Below are 13,469 nucleotides of genomic sequence, written 5' to 3' on the forward strand. Positions count from 1 at the left end.
TCCCACGTCCTTTGCTGCTTTGGACCACTGAGCAAAATGTTTCTTCATGGGCCCTGGTGATCAGCATTGACACAACTCCTTGTGCGCGGTCTCCACCTGCCGCTTCGCATAGCAGCATTGCCACCAGTGTGGACGAGTAGCGCCATCCAGTGGTAGCCACAAAAGATGTTGCGTACGCCAGACATTGCGCACAGTTGAATGTACTGACTTTAGCCAAAGTAAGCATTCCCGAGTTTTCTTAATCTAGCAAAATCATGCAGAGGATTACAGTAAAAGCAGCTATGCACACAGTACCGCACCAGGGTCGCACATTTATCTGGCTGAGTATAGTATTGCACCGAAACCAAAAATAGTTTGTTGGCGTTTAGGATCATCACGTGATCTATTGGCTGGGCTCCCATCATATTGTTTCTAGCTGTATTTTTGTTATTTGACGTTCACACATGACACTACAAAAACTTTTTTTTATAAACTTACTTGTGATGGTGTATTGGTAAAATAGGTGTTGCGCAGTTTTAACCACTTCCAGTGTAATACCCGTGCTACACGAGCGTTTCGAAGGCCTTTGAGTCGAATGTCCTTTGACTCAAATGAAACCTTTGAGCTGCTACACGACGTTTTTCAAAGGCCTTTGGTTCAAATGCCATTTGAGTCAAAGGAGCACGACAACTGACCTTTGAGAGTCTCAAAGGCCTTTGAAACGCGAACGGTTGTACCCTCAGGCTCAGTTTCTGCAAGCCGTAATAACAAAACCAATTATTTACGAGAAAAACTTTGTGTTTGAAGTGCAAGATCTTAATAATTTTTCACTTGTTCGCTTGTTTTCGTTCTTTGCCACTCGCTCTACGATTACGAGGTGACTTGGTACTCTCAACACCGGCGGTGCAAAAAAATACAAAAAGAAGCTGGCTGCCTTGTGCATGTTTTGTTCGCGCTTGTAGATAGTTATCAATTTGGTCTCTAATAATTGCTTTTTGCCCATTTTAACTCTAAAATTACATTTTCGCCAAGAACGAAACATGGCAGCAGTGGCGACACCAAAACATGGCGGGCGAATGCGGAAACTTTCAACTGCCTTTGAGAATCGTCGTGTAGATCGGCGAAACTCCTTCCAGTTCGAATGGCATTTGAAATTTCGAAGGTCCTTTGACTGAAATGTCCTTCCAAACGCTCGTGTAGCACGGGTATAAGTTGTGCGGTATAGCCAGGGGGTGACGAAACCTGTCTTCGTGTTTTCACTATTTTCTACCCTCCTTTAATAAGGCTGCACATTGGAAAGGTATATTCGTGTTCTCGATGAACTAATGTATCGAAATAAAGCAACTTGTATCTTGCCCTCAGTCTTTCTTTAAAGGAGCCATGAAGAGAAAATGCAAGTTGGTTTTATTCGAAAGATTTCGTGTTTTATAGTGCCCCCAGCGCTTGTCCGGATACAAACGGTGCTTTATTCACTGAGAAATTAAACAATTTAGGTTAAAATTTTGATTTTCCCGCTCAATCGTGCGTTTTCGTGGTCCCAAATGACATCACAGGAACCGACTGCTCTGCAGCCTAGAGTACCTTCATTCACGCATCCGCCGTACAGGGTAGAGACATGTATACGCTGGCGCCGCCATTTTCGATTGCTCGCTCGCCGCCGAAGCAGGTCATTGTGTCAAAACCGCGCTAAAATTATCGCCGCAACGCGGTTTACTGAAGAAGTTTGAATCATATTGTCTGTTTCGCATTGCTAGGTCTCGTGGGAAACGAAAAGAATAACGCGTTGAGCCCATTGGCCCAATTGCGGCGGCACGGGACCGTTCAAAGGTTGTCTCCACCCTGTACAGCGGTGACGGTTTGTTCCCGCGTTTCTTTACGTTCTGTAACCTAGATGGCGCCACCATACCGTGGCAAGCGTTTGGTTTGTTTTTGCCCGCATTTAAACCTGGCTTGTTTTTGTTCTGGGAGAAAATATTTGTTCCCTGAAACAGTGCTCGCTCGACAAATGGGGTGACGTAAGACACCGTTGCTTACGTCAATAGGCCAGTGTCGTCTGAGACAACCCCAAGCCCCGTAGTGCTGTGCAGCTAAACCAAAGCATGCTGTGCGCAGTACGAACAGCAGAACGCATCAGTACTTCTATGTTTACATGTGCTTTCGTGACTTCCACTGTTTGTCCCATCATTCTTATTGCTTTGTAAAGAATGTGCCCTAAGTTTAAGCGCAAATCGCTCGTTCGTCTAGTTTGTAAGTTCTACCTAATTTGCGTCTGCTTCTGCCAGCCTCCGCCAATCGCAGAGCTTAGCTCATGTGACATCACAGGTTCTGTTGCGGGAAATGAGCTGGTGGGTCGCATGACCATTCCCGTTTTTCCTAATTATGTAGCTTATTTGAGCGAAGTTTACGTTAAAAGTGGTGTCAGTACGATTCTAACGAGACAATCTTTTGAATGAACCAAACTTGTGTTTTCTCTTCATGGTTCCTTTAAAGGTTCCGAGAGATGCCGTGGGATTTATTTTTGCTAGGTGCAGAAAGCATGATTGGCCACCTTTATTGGTGTGGAAAGAAATGATAGAAATACAGGAGGCTCGGTGCAAAATTACTCGCCTTGGGTTTTTTGCAACTGCCTTTCAGGGATGACTAAATTAGCCCTTCTGAAAATTCGTAAAAACGTATAAATACAAACACCTGGGTATAGCCCTGAATTGTCTTTACCACTGTATTTTCCCAGAAACAATGCCGATAAGTTCGTTCCGCAAGGTGTCAAAAGGGAATTCTTTTTCCCCAGATGTTTTAGAATCTGTCAATTTTGTGAAAAAACCGAGTATCATGTTATGCACTTGTATGTTGTCAAACTATACTGTTTCGTTCCTGTTCTTCACTTGCATCTCATTTTTTATTGTTTCTTGTAATTTGTATCACTCATACGCTGCACTCTTCTTCCTGGGCCAAATTACTGACCTGTGGTGTGTGGGATAAGTAAATAAAAGTTCCAAGCAATTAGCGATTCCTCCGGAAGAAAATAAAGCAACCCAGATCAATCTCCAACACCACCAGCATTTCTTGTTCTGCTTTGCAATTGTACCCGCATACCCATGACATGCTACAACTGCCCTCCGGGCACTAACATGTAAAAATAAATGCTGGTATCCGCACTGTATTTCTTTGCTGTGCAGTTGTCTTAAATTGCAAGCTGAAACTCAGCTTGAATGGCACCAGAGACATGACTTGAACGATTATCGCTCAGAAGTAGCACCTGAAGAACTGGTGATGGCTGGCAGTTATTCAAAACACGTTGGTTTGGCTATCACAAATTCAACATTAGATGAACCCATTGTGGTGTTTCTTTGTAGCTTAAGTTCTTGCCGCAAAAATCTGAGAAAAAAAGTTTCTGGAACAGCATGCTCACATTGTACCTCACAAAAGTGTCTGGCTTGGCTTTTTGTCCGTCATGTTGTGGTGCTCTGCATTTCATTTTTGCCAGGTGTTCGTGTGCTGATGGATGTGGACGCTCGGGCAATGCACCAGCACCCCTGGGTGTCGCAACAGTGCAACGAGCTCAAGGAGATCATCTTCAACTTCCCCCACACTGGGGGCAAGATGAAGATTGGCGAGAACAGGAGGCTGCTCAGGGAGTTCTTTGTCAGGTGGGGAAGAACGTCTGTGTTCCTTCCTTTTTTTCATCCTGTCGTAGAGCAAATTGTTCTTTCGTTGTGGTGAAGTTTTACGAACCCGAATGTGCCAACCTGTGTGTTCGGGCTGTCCACAAGCAAAACAGCTGTTTTTTCACAACTCTTCAAAACGCTGGTTCAACTGAGTCGAGGAACACTGTGGGTTTTTGTTTTTTTTTTAAATAGTGGCCCATTCACTCAGCAAATAAATGGCAGTGGACCAGCGCACTCAGCTGACACGCTGTGATGCCACGTGATTGAAGGCTGAAATGTTGTCTAGCAGCTCAAAGGTGGCATTCGGTTCAAAGGTCTTCGAAGTGCCTGGTATAAGTTAGACTAATACCTGTTCTACGCGAGCGTTTGAAAGGGCATTTCAGTCGAATGACCTTCGAAATTTCAAATGCCATTCGAACGACACGACAGTTCTCAAAGGCAGTGGAAGTTTCCGCATGCGCCCGCCATGTTTTGGTGTCATCACTGCTGCCCTGTTTCACACTTGGCAGAAATTTAATTTTAGAGTTAAAATGGGCAAGAAAACAATTATTGGTGATCAATTTAATAACAGTCTACAAGCGTGCACAAAACAGCTAGTTTTTTTGTTCCTCTCCTGCAGCGTCGGTGTTGAGAGTACCAAATTGCCTTGTAATCGTAGAGTGAGTGATAGAGAACAAAAACGAGTGAAAAGTTATGAAGGTCGTGCACTTTAAACACCAAGTTTTACTCGTAAATAATTGTTTTTGTAATTACAGAATGCTGAAACTTCCCCAGAGAGTATGACCGTTCGCTTTTGCAAACGCCTTTGAGAACTTCAAAGGTCATTGGTGGTGCTCCTTTAACTCAAATGGCCTCTCAACCAAAGGCCTTTGAAAAACGTCATGTGGCAGCCCAAAGGTATCATTTATGTCTAATTACATTTAATTCAAAGGCCTTCGAAACGCTCATGTAGCAGGGGGTATAAGCGGAGGCTCGAGTTGTATGAGTTATATAAGTTAGCAGGGGTAGACTAAGCTGAGACTTGGGGCATTTCGAGGCTGGGAAGAGAAGGGGAAAGGGGAGAGGCTTTGTGGAGGCTTCCCTTCAGCTGCCTCAGAGGTGTGCTAGAGTGCACCTCTTCAGCGCCCACCCCTGTGGTTTCGTGGCTTCCCTCGCCGTCAGCCTTGAAATTAAAGATGCTTGTTCTCTCTCGTAACTGAGAGAACGAGGAGAACAGCGCAGCTAAAGCAAGCAGAAAAGCAGCAGAGGAGAGTATGGCGAAATGGTGAGAGGGAGGGTGGTATGCCGAGGGCGTCTTGTCAGAGGTGCTCCGCGGCAGCGACCTGCTACGAGATGGCGCCAGAGTAGTGTGCGTCGTCGTGCGTTCCCTAAATGAGACGAAGGAAGTGCTGCCGATGCCAGGATCCAGACGTGTGCGTTACCGAAGCAGCAGCTCTGCGTCGTCGCCAAGAAGACTCTGCAGGTTGTGCTGCATTCACATTTCGCATTAGGGAGCATCGTAATCTGCCTCTTTCATTGCGGTGTGCTGCCACCTAGCGTGCCTAGCAGAAGTTGAGGCGGTAGGGTTTGCCGGCGTTTCCTCCGGCTGCGTTCTCGTTGTATGCACGGCAATCCCACATTACGGCGAGGAGCAGCCGAAGTTTTTCTTCTGTGTTGGTGTTATAATGCCTTCTTATCACTGAAGAGGGCTGGCAGAGAAATCTCGGACAGATCCGTGTGCCGTCCGAGTAGCAGAGCGAGCAGTACTTGGAGTGTCTGGCATGAAGTGCGATCACCAGCTTAACAAAGGCCGGCAGTTCGCAAAATGCCTTTAAGTGCTGGACACATGTACGATTGGTACACGCGATTTGCATGCGTCTGATCGTTACGACTGTTGCCACGACTAGTCGTACGCGTGAATTTGAGACGGCCCGATGCGCGCATGAGATGCGTCGTCGGTGTCGCTCCGCCCACTGTTTTTGCTTCATGGTCAACTACGATGATCGCTGAGCTGAATTTGTAGATTCTGCGCGTTTGTTCGCAAGAAATGGATAAAGCAAGCAATCGTGAAGCGTTTTCTGCCTTCGGAAACAGTCCGCGCACACGCCGGCCGCGCCTGCCAGCTCGGCACACTCAGCGGCTCGAACCGGCGCAGACCACGATAGCAACCGCGCTTGTCGCTGCTCTTCTGAATCAATCTGATCGCTAAGAAGAAGTTCCACATGCGAGAAAGTAGGTGTTAGTGTGGTGAAAAGTTGTGCCAGGGATTGTTGTCAGGGCTTATTGTTGTCAGGGCTTATTGTTGTCAGGTCGCCGCGGCGCGCGGTGCGCCGAGCGGCCGAGAGATGGTGATACCTGCGCGGAAGCAGCGAAACAGGCTACGCAGATGTCTTGGTCACCGATCGCTCAAACGGCAGTTATAGCTTAAATAGAGTTCCACATGCGAGAAAGGGGATGATAGTGTAGTGAAAAGTTGTGTTGCGGATTGTCATTCGCGGTTGCACAGATAGTGGCGATCAAATATCCGCCAGGATGCTAAGCCTAAAGTTCCCATCACCCGAGCCGACGCGAGCGACGCAAGCCGCCGTAGCCGATCGTGTGCGGCCGACGGGAAGCGATAGAAGCCGACACCGTTCCCTTTTCGGCACTCCGAGTTACAGTGGAACACAGCACAAGTTGTGGGCATTGTTCCGCGCACAACGAGCACACACAAAAAATCAAACGATGTAAATACAACCACGACCCCTTCCCGCTTGTGCGGGAGCTGTGGGAAATGTTGTCTGCTGCCCCTACCGGACTGCTTAGGGACTTGGCCGCTAGGGGATTGCGCATGCGCAGTGGGGTTGTGAAAGAGGCGGATTGTCAGCCAGTTTTTTGAGCTGCCTGTCAGTGAACAAGATAGTGCTGTATGGTCTAGTTGGCAAAAATGCATATTCGAAAGAAAGAGAAAAAATGGGCAAGACAGAAGATAAGCCAGAACTGTGCTTTATTGTCTATGTCCTCAACATAGCTGATTTTTCATCCCATTTGTTCTGTACTGTTTCTTTTTTTTTAAAGCAAAAAGTGTTCTACCTCTACCTGCCAATGGTTCTTTCGTGGCATGTGGGACAAGAAACTCCCAACGCGGCTGGGGAGGCGCCAGGTGCTCTTCACTATGGCAGCACAGGGTAGATGGCGCTATTACCCAGCATTCCCTGTGCTCACCCCTTTGTCGTCTGCTTTAGCAATGGTTGTTTTAGGCCTGTCTTGGCACAGCTTTGCGTCCATTGCGTGCTTACTTCGCGCGGCTTGATTAAAACTTGTTCAACAGCACGTCCTGGGTAACCCGGACCCGATGGAATTAAGTGGTCATACAGCAAGGATACTTTAAGGATTGGTTAGCAGGGCGGAAAAACAAAATGTAGGGACCACATACATGCATCTGGCCTTTTGCACACTGCAAACGCTACCTTTTGCAAACGCTACCTTTTGCACACTGCCTGCCACGAATGGGACTGCATTTTCTAAATTGGTGATTACCAATTCAGTTGTGTTTTAAGAGGTATTACAAAAGGCAAAAGTAGCAGCTGCTTCTGTTACATAGCGATTATAAACGCTCCCTCAGCTTTCTCGTAATTCTCAAACTTACTAAACTAACTAGTTTAAATCAGTATAAATGGGAATCACCAAGCTCACATGCCGCATTTTTTTGGTGTCTGCGCTTGTGTGGCACGGTGGTGTAGCCCCAAGCTAGCACATGAGGATGGCTGGGCTCCACTGTCTCATCCTTTGAAACACGCTCCTCTCCGTTTTATTTCTTCCGACACACGGCCGGGCTACACCACCTCTAGCCTGGCTGTGGCCGACGCTGTTGCGTTCGGGACGGTGCCCGTGCGAATGCCAGGTAACGGCTGGCAGAATCTCTGGTTTCACTCTTTCTAGACCCTTGTGTGTGAATTCAAGTGATGTTGCATGTGGAAGCGTTGAGGGGATGACGTTCACAGCTTTGCTTTCCAACCACCTTCACAGCGTGGACTGGAGCCAGTGTCTGTACCTGTGCCTATCAGCAATGATAATCCATTGCTGCTCCCGCCAACACTCCACCTGTGAATGTGATGCTCCCTGGATGTTCATTTTTAAGCAAATACCACGCAGGGGATAGTTCCCACCTGTAGTGTGGCCCGTGTGGAAGGGACACTGACTGATTGCAGGCCCACAGTGCAGGGCGTGTCCTCCGGCCGGGGTCGTGCGTCCGAGTGGCCCTGTGCAGGGGACAGGGGGGCACGCCAGCCGACGCCCCCCGGCCCCGGGCTGACACCTGGCAGGTGGTGGAGATGGCAACCTTCGGAGGGTTCGTGCTTCGCTCACTGGAGCCCTTCCATGCCCCACCCGGCTACCAGCCACGAGGGTACAGGTATGCCCCAAAAGGGAGTCAGTCTGTCCACTCCCTGTTGACTCTTTTTCAGTAACTTCCGTGCGCTTTTAACTTGGTTGTAACCACTGGCCCGTGAGGGGTTTTATTTAACAATAAAGTGAGAATTCTTAGACCAAGTATCATGCAACTTCGTGCGTGAAGCACACTTACCCATGTGCGTGTGTGTGAGTACACGTGCAAACACACCTAGGCACATGCACACACAGCTGCTAACTGCATATTTGCTGTATGAACCGGAATATAGATCGCAGTTTTCCGAACAAATCCAGCTCACAGGTTACCCCTCGACCTATACACCCGTCACTGGCATACTGCTAGTTGTCATCTGGCAACCAGACATATCATCGAGCTGATCTGGGGCCCTGTTCTGGACTGCATAAATTCACGGTGAATTCACCTTGTTTTTTGTGTAAGCAAAACATAAGCAATCAGTGACGTGATGCTTAGTTTATAAACATCACAACCAAGCTATCAAATATTGCGCATAAGACATAAAAATACTGGGCATGTGTTATAAAACTTAGGATGGCAGCATAGGTTGGCAAGAGAAACACATTTCTTCAGGTTAAAATTGACGTCAACATTATAAGGCAATCAAGTCCGAAAGCAAGCGAAAGGTGGGTGCTGAGCTGAAGAACAGCACACAATCTTTTCTACCATATATATTTATTTCTTTCAATCACTTCTAGTAACACAGTTGAGCTCTCTGCTTCAAAGCTTTGTTGCATTATCACTTTCCCGGCCACCACCGCCACCACACTGTCATCTGCTTGTGGTGTGATCACAAAGAAAAAAGGTCGTGATCATTGGTTGTATGACGTGGTAAGGACAGAAAAACGCTATGCCTGATAACGACAGAATGTACTGATGCCACCGATTCACTTATTTGTCAACCTCGAACTCAATCAGCGCAGTAACAAGTAAAACAGTGAGTCTTCTTTGTTATTTCTCTCTTGAGTTCAATCATGCGACCCACCAGGTTACTGGGAGGAGTGTGGACAAATGCTATGTGTGTGTTTGGTTCTCTTTGTGATGGAGAGGCTTGTACTGCCCTCTTATGTTGCTGTTACGCCAAGCAAATATTTTTTATTTTATTGGAGATCATAAAAACAGGACACGGCCCATTATTTGTATGCTCCATGTGGCTGACTTCAAAACAGTCAAAACTATTATTTCTTTTGTTAGAAAACAGCTTTAAACCACATGTCATGCAAAACTGCGCCTGCTGCAAATTCACAGGGATTTCGTGGCACCGAAGGTCGGTGAAATTTTCTGCCCTATTTCACGGCGACAGCAGCCGCCATTTGCAAGCTGTTACATAACATCGCGTCACTTTTACGCAAGCTGAAGTTGCTAATGTGTGACGTGATCGTTCCTACCAGCTGTTTAATAAGTTACGTCACGCCTTCTCAGCCAATTACAGAGTGGTCGTGCCATACAAGCCGTATTGTTGTTGAATAGTGAAGACAGATTTGCGTTGTGACATCCGGTGCATTTAGTCTAGTTTTTGATTGCCGGCCAAGAATTATATGCTTTCAGTAAAGAGAAATAAGGCAAACTTTAAAACTGGGGCTAGTAAACGTCATGAAACGTCAAAATGGCGCTCCCTGGCTCTGACGTCGGCTTAGGGACTCGGGCTACTGTCGTCTGTTACCAGTGCTGCCACTCCTGCGCCAAATGCGCCAATTTGCGCCAAATGAGGTATCCTGCGCCATCCTGATACAAAAACCACGATTTTGCAAGCAAGTGCGCCAAAAGTGCGCCAAAATTTGTGTTGCGCAAATCGCGTGCAGCCTGTTACAAGCAGCACTACTTCACAGTGGTCTCTAGACATGTATAACTAATTCGGGTTGATAACTTGAACTAGCACCCGTCATCGTGTTTGCCGCGGCGAGTTTGGTTGGCGCCGTCACTGTACCGCCGATACAGTGCTTTCGTCTAGCATGTCATTGCAGCGCTGGCGTACCGCGGTTAAAAACTTTCCTTCTTGCTGTAGTTTCCAATAATTCCTGCTATAAACAATAGGTAGTTTTAGGTGGCGTTTATTGCCGGCCCTCTCCGCTCCGGGAGCCAATGGGAGCGCCGTTTCGCGGCATGCGTGACGCGCTCGGCTGCAAGCTCTCGCTTCGCTTGTTGGGCTCGCGGAGGGGACTGCCGCAAGTGAAGCGGGCTGTGAAGAACGGCCAGTCCCTCAAAAGCATGAACCTCATGGAGCGTTTTCTGCTCGCGAAAACGCGCCGCGTAAGCACCCATACGCTGCGCGCGGCAACATGGCGGCGGCTTCGGCCGCGAAGTGGTGTGGGGAGCTCGAGCGACCACTTTTAAGCGCTCTCTAAAACATCGCTCAAGGCACGCACGAAGTTGCTTGTGTGGTAAAGGAGCTTATAATGTTGGCGAAATCGGTACTTTAAAACATCATCCGCGTCGCTAGTGAAAGCGTCCATGCAATACCTGCCGGGGTGGTAAGCCTAAAAACCGCCGACGGAGCCAGCCGGCCGTGACCAGGCTGTCTCGAGCGCTTTAAAACCGCCGCCATGAGGCACGCGCCTCCCCATTAGGGCAAGTCGCCAGGCTCCTCCCACTGCCGCGCACGACGCGCCTCATTTTCTGAGCGTGGCAGAAACTGCCGCGTGCGTGGAATCGTCGACGCGGGCATGAAAAAATCGCACGCGCAACGCCGACGCGCACGAATCACATGCAAAAGCTCCATGCGCGTTTCTCGTGCACATTTCCAGCTAGCGTGGAAATGCGCACGAGGACTGATAGCAAGCGCCTGCATCTAATAAAATGAAAAAGTAAAACACGAGGGCTTGCCTCAACAATTAATAAACTAGAAAAGAGGCGCGAGAGGCGCGTTGTTTTTTTGCTAGGCAGGTTTGTCGAAGCCTTTCAAAATTCATTATCGTGTTGCAGGTTGTCTTTTATCCACACCAGAAAGTAACTAAATACCTTGCAAATTATGTTTTGTTGCATTTTTGCGATTGCGTGGATACTTAGGGGATTTAATTGCATCAAACTTCTGGCGACTTCTAGCGACTGTTTCGAAATAAGTGGAAAAAAAATCCCATTTCCCCAGGAATGCCAGGTAAGCTATAAAGAGCCTAATTTGGCTACTTTTTTTTTGGTTGTAGAAATTTATCTTTATTGGCTATTTGGCTATTCTTGGGCTATTGGGAGAGCTGACTGTGAAAGCTATTTTTAATGCATGTTCGAGCCTGCCAACTATGAAGCGTTTTCAGTGACTTCTTGAAAAAGTCTTTCCCTGGTAGGGACAAGGAGACCATTATTCTTCAGCTGTGTCGTCCATTTGTGATCGCATGTGTGAAAATCACCTTGAAGCCCATTCAATGGTGACCTCCACATCAATTACTGGACGATACTGGTCAATTTTTAGTGCTGAGAGATGCTTTGGACACATCTAGCAGTTGATGTTTAGTTGCTCCAAGGTGCTCCAAAACTGACATTTAGGTGCTCCAAATTGCTCCAAAATTAATAATTTACTGATACAAAAATTGCTCCAAATCACCGTTCATCAGTGGCACCACTGTGTTACACTCCGCTTGTGAGGGGCCGCAGTGCCTTTGCTAGAAATCGCCCGATTTGATGCTTTAGTGCATCAAAAAGCATATTTCTAGTAATTCAGTTATCTTTTCCAGCTTCTGACACCTCTGAATAATTTGAAGTTGTCTCCCCCACAAGTTTGCAACAGACGAGGAGAGAGAGAACAACATTCTTCGGAGCATCAATCAGAAGATCGTGTTTAAAGGAGTACTGACACGAAATTTCTCGCTTTCAGTTTTTATGCTGTAAAGAATACCGATTGGCCCAGTAATTACGAAAATCGAACCGAAAGCCGTCAGCTGCCAACACAGAATTAATTATAGCACGTTTATTGCAACCAATTTCAAATTTGGTCGCCGCGCGGGAAAATGGCCGTTCGAAGGCCAGCCTGCAAGCGGGCCAGCCTTACGTCACGGTCTCACCTGTGACGTCAGGGACGTTTTTCTTTCCTCCATGCGTTCGCCACATCGTCTGCTACGATTTCACATGGTCCGCGACTCGCCCGCGCAGTCGACATGTAGTCTGAATCGTCAGACTCGGATGAGTCACTTGCCACCTGACAGACAGAACAACTTTATTTGGCCAGGCGATTAGGCCGGCGATGTCTTCGCCGTCGTCCGTTTTTTAATATCACTGCGGCTCGAACCGGTGCAGACCGTGATAGCAACAGCTAGTCGCCACTCTTCTAATCAATCTGATCGCGAAAAAGAAGCTCCACATGCGAGAAAGTAGATGTTAGTGTGTTGAAAATTGTGCTAGGAGTTATTATCAGCACTGAATTTAAAAGTGGCGTTCAGATATTTGCCGCGATCGTAAGCCTACGCTGACCGGCAGCGGAGGTTCGGCACTCTGACCTAGCACTGCGGGCACCACGGTGCGGCGAGCGGCCGAAAGATGGCTCCACATGCGCGCTAGAATCAAAACAGGCCGCGGCAGATGTCTGGGTCGCCGATCGCTGTAACGGAAATTATTGCCAAAATAAAGCTCCATATGCGAAAAAGGGGATGATAGTGTGGTAAAAAGTTGTGTAAGGGATGGTCATTCGCAGTTGTACAGATACCAGCGATCAAATAGTCGCCACGATACTAAGTTCCCAACACCCAAGGTGACCCGTGCAACCCTGAGCCCGCTGGCTTGGGCGACAGTTCTTGCGGCCGCCGGCGCGCAGGAACTCAGTCCACGTTTAGCGCTGCATGTCGTCGCCTGGAAAATAATGCATCTTGGCGTCGTCGTCGATTTGCTCGGACAGGCTTCCGCGAGCAGTACTTCGCATACCGCGAGCTTGCCATAGCACAACTTGGGTGAGCTCATCGACGCGCACCGCCGCGTCGCCGCGGTGCATGTCGATATCGCGCAGTTTTCGGCACCAGTGCTGAACACCATGCGCCGGCAACGAACTGAAGAGCAAAGACGTCGAACACGCAACGTTTACAAGCATTGCTCACACAGCTACGCCCACGTCTCCTGCCCAAACGAATACCACCGACAACAGCACCGCAGGATATCGTTTCCGGTTCTGAAAACGACTATATGACGTCACTCTGAACCGGCCAGACACGCCGGCCAATGTTTCGTCACGCCGAAAGCGATTGCGCTAGTGCTGCCGATTTGTGGAAGCTCACGGCCTGGACAATAAAAATCGATTTTAGATGTGATTCCGGCCTCGGATCACTGCAAAAATTTCTGTGAGGCATCTGTACAAACTACTGAAGCCAATTATATCATTTTTTAGGTATCAAAATTTGGTGTCAGTACTCCTTCCTTTCTAGCTTCTTCACAAGGTTCAGCACTCAGAGCTCCTCGATAAGTATTTAAAATGCGTAGGCTTCCCTACAGTATTTTTGAGATGCTTTTATGAGGACTCAACAGCC

General features: G+C 47.8%; 1 protein-coding gene across 4 annotated transcripts in view; it reads left to right on the top strand.

Moving 5' to 3' along the window:
* LOC144141345 (ferredoxin-fold anticodon-binding domain-containing protein 1-like) overlaps nucleotides 1-13,469 on the top strand; it is a 28,707-nt gene that overhangs the window by 2,674 nt on the left and 12,564 nt on the right. For 2 of the 4 annotated variants that reach the window (XM_077672941.1, XM_077672942.1), the window contains exons 3-4: nucleotides 3,464-3,626; nucleotides 7,814-8,016. In XM_077672941.1, coding sequence (XP_077529067.1) covers nucleotides 3,464-3,626; nucleotides 7,814-8,016 — 366 coding nt within the window. The remainder of the gene's footprint in view (nucleotides 1-3,463; nucleotides 3,627-7,813; nucleotides 8,017-13,469) is intronic. The other 2 variants (XM_077672943.1, XM_077672944.1) reach the window with 1 other exon arrangement.

Source organism: Haemaphysalis longicornis, unplaced genomic scaffold, assembly GCF_048455015.1.
Source record: "Haemaphysalis longicornis isolate Haplotype H1 unplaced genomic scaffold, Haemaphysalis longicornis Haplotype H1 scaffold_6, whole genome shotgun sequence".
In the NCBI taxonomy this organism is placed as follows: Eukaryota; Metazoa; Arthropoda; class Arachnida; order Ixodida; family Ixodidae; genus Haemaphysalis; species Haemaphysalis longicornis.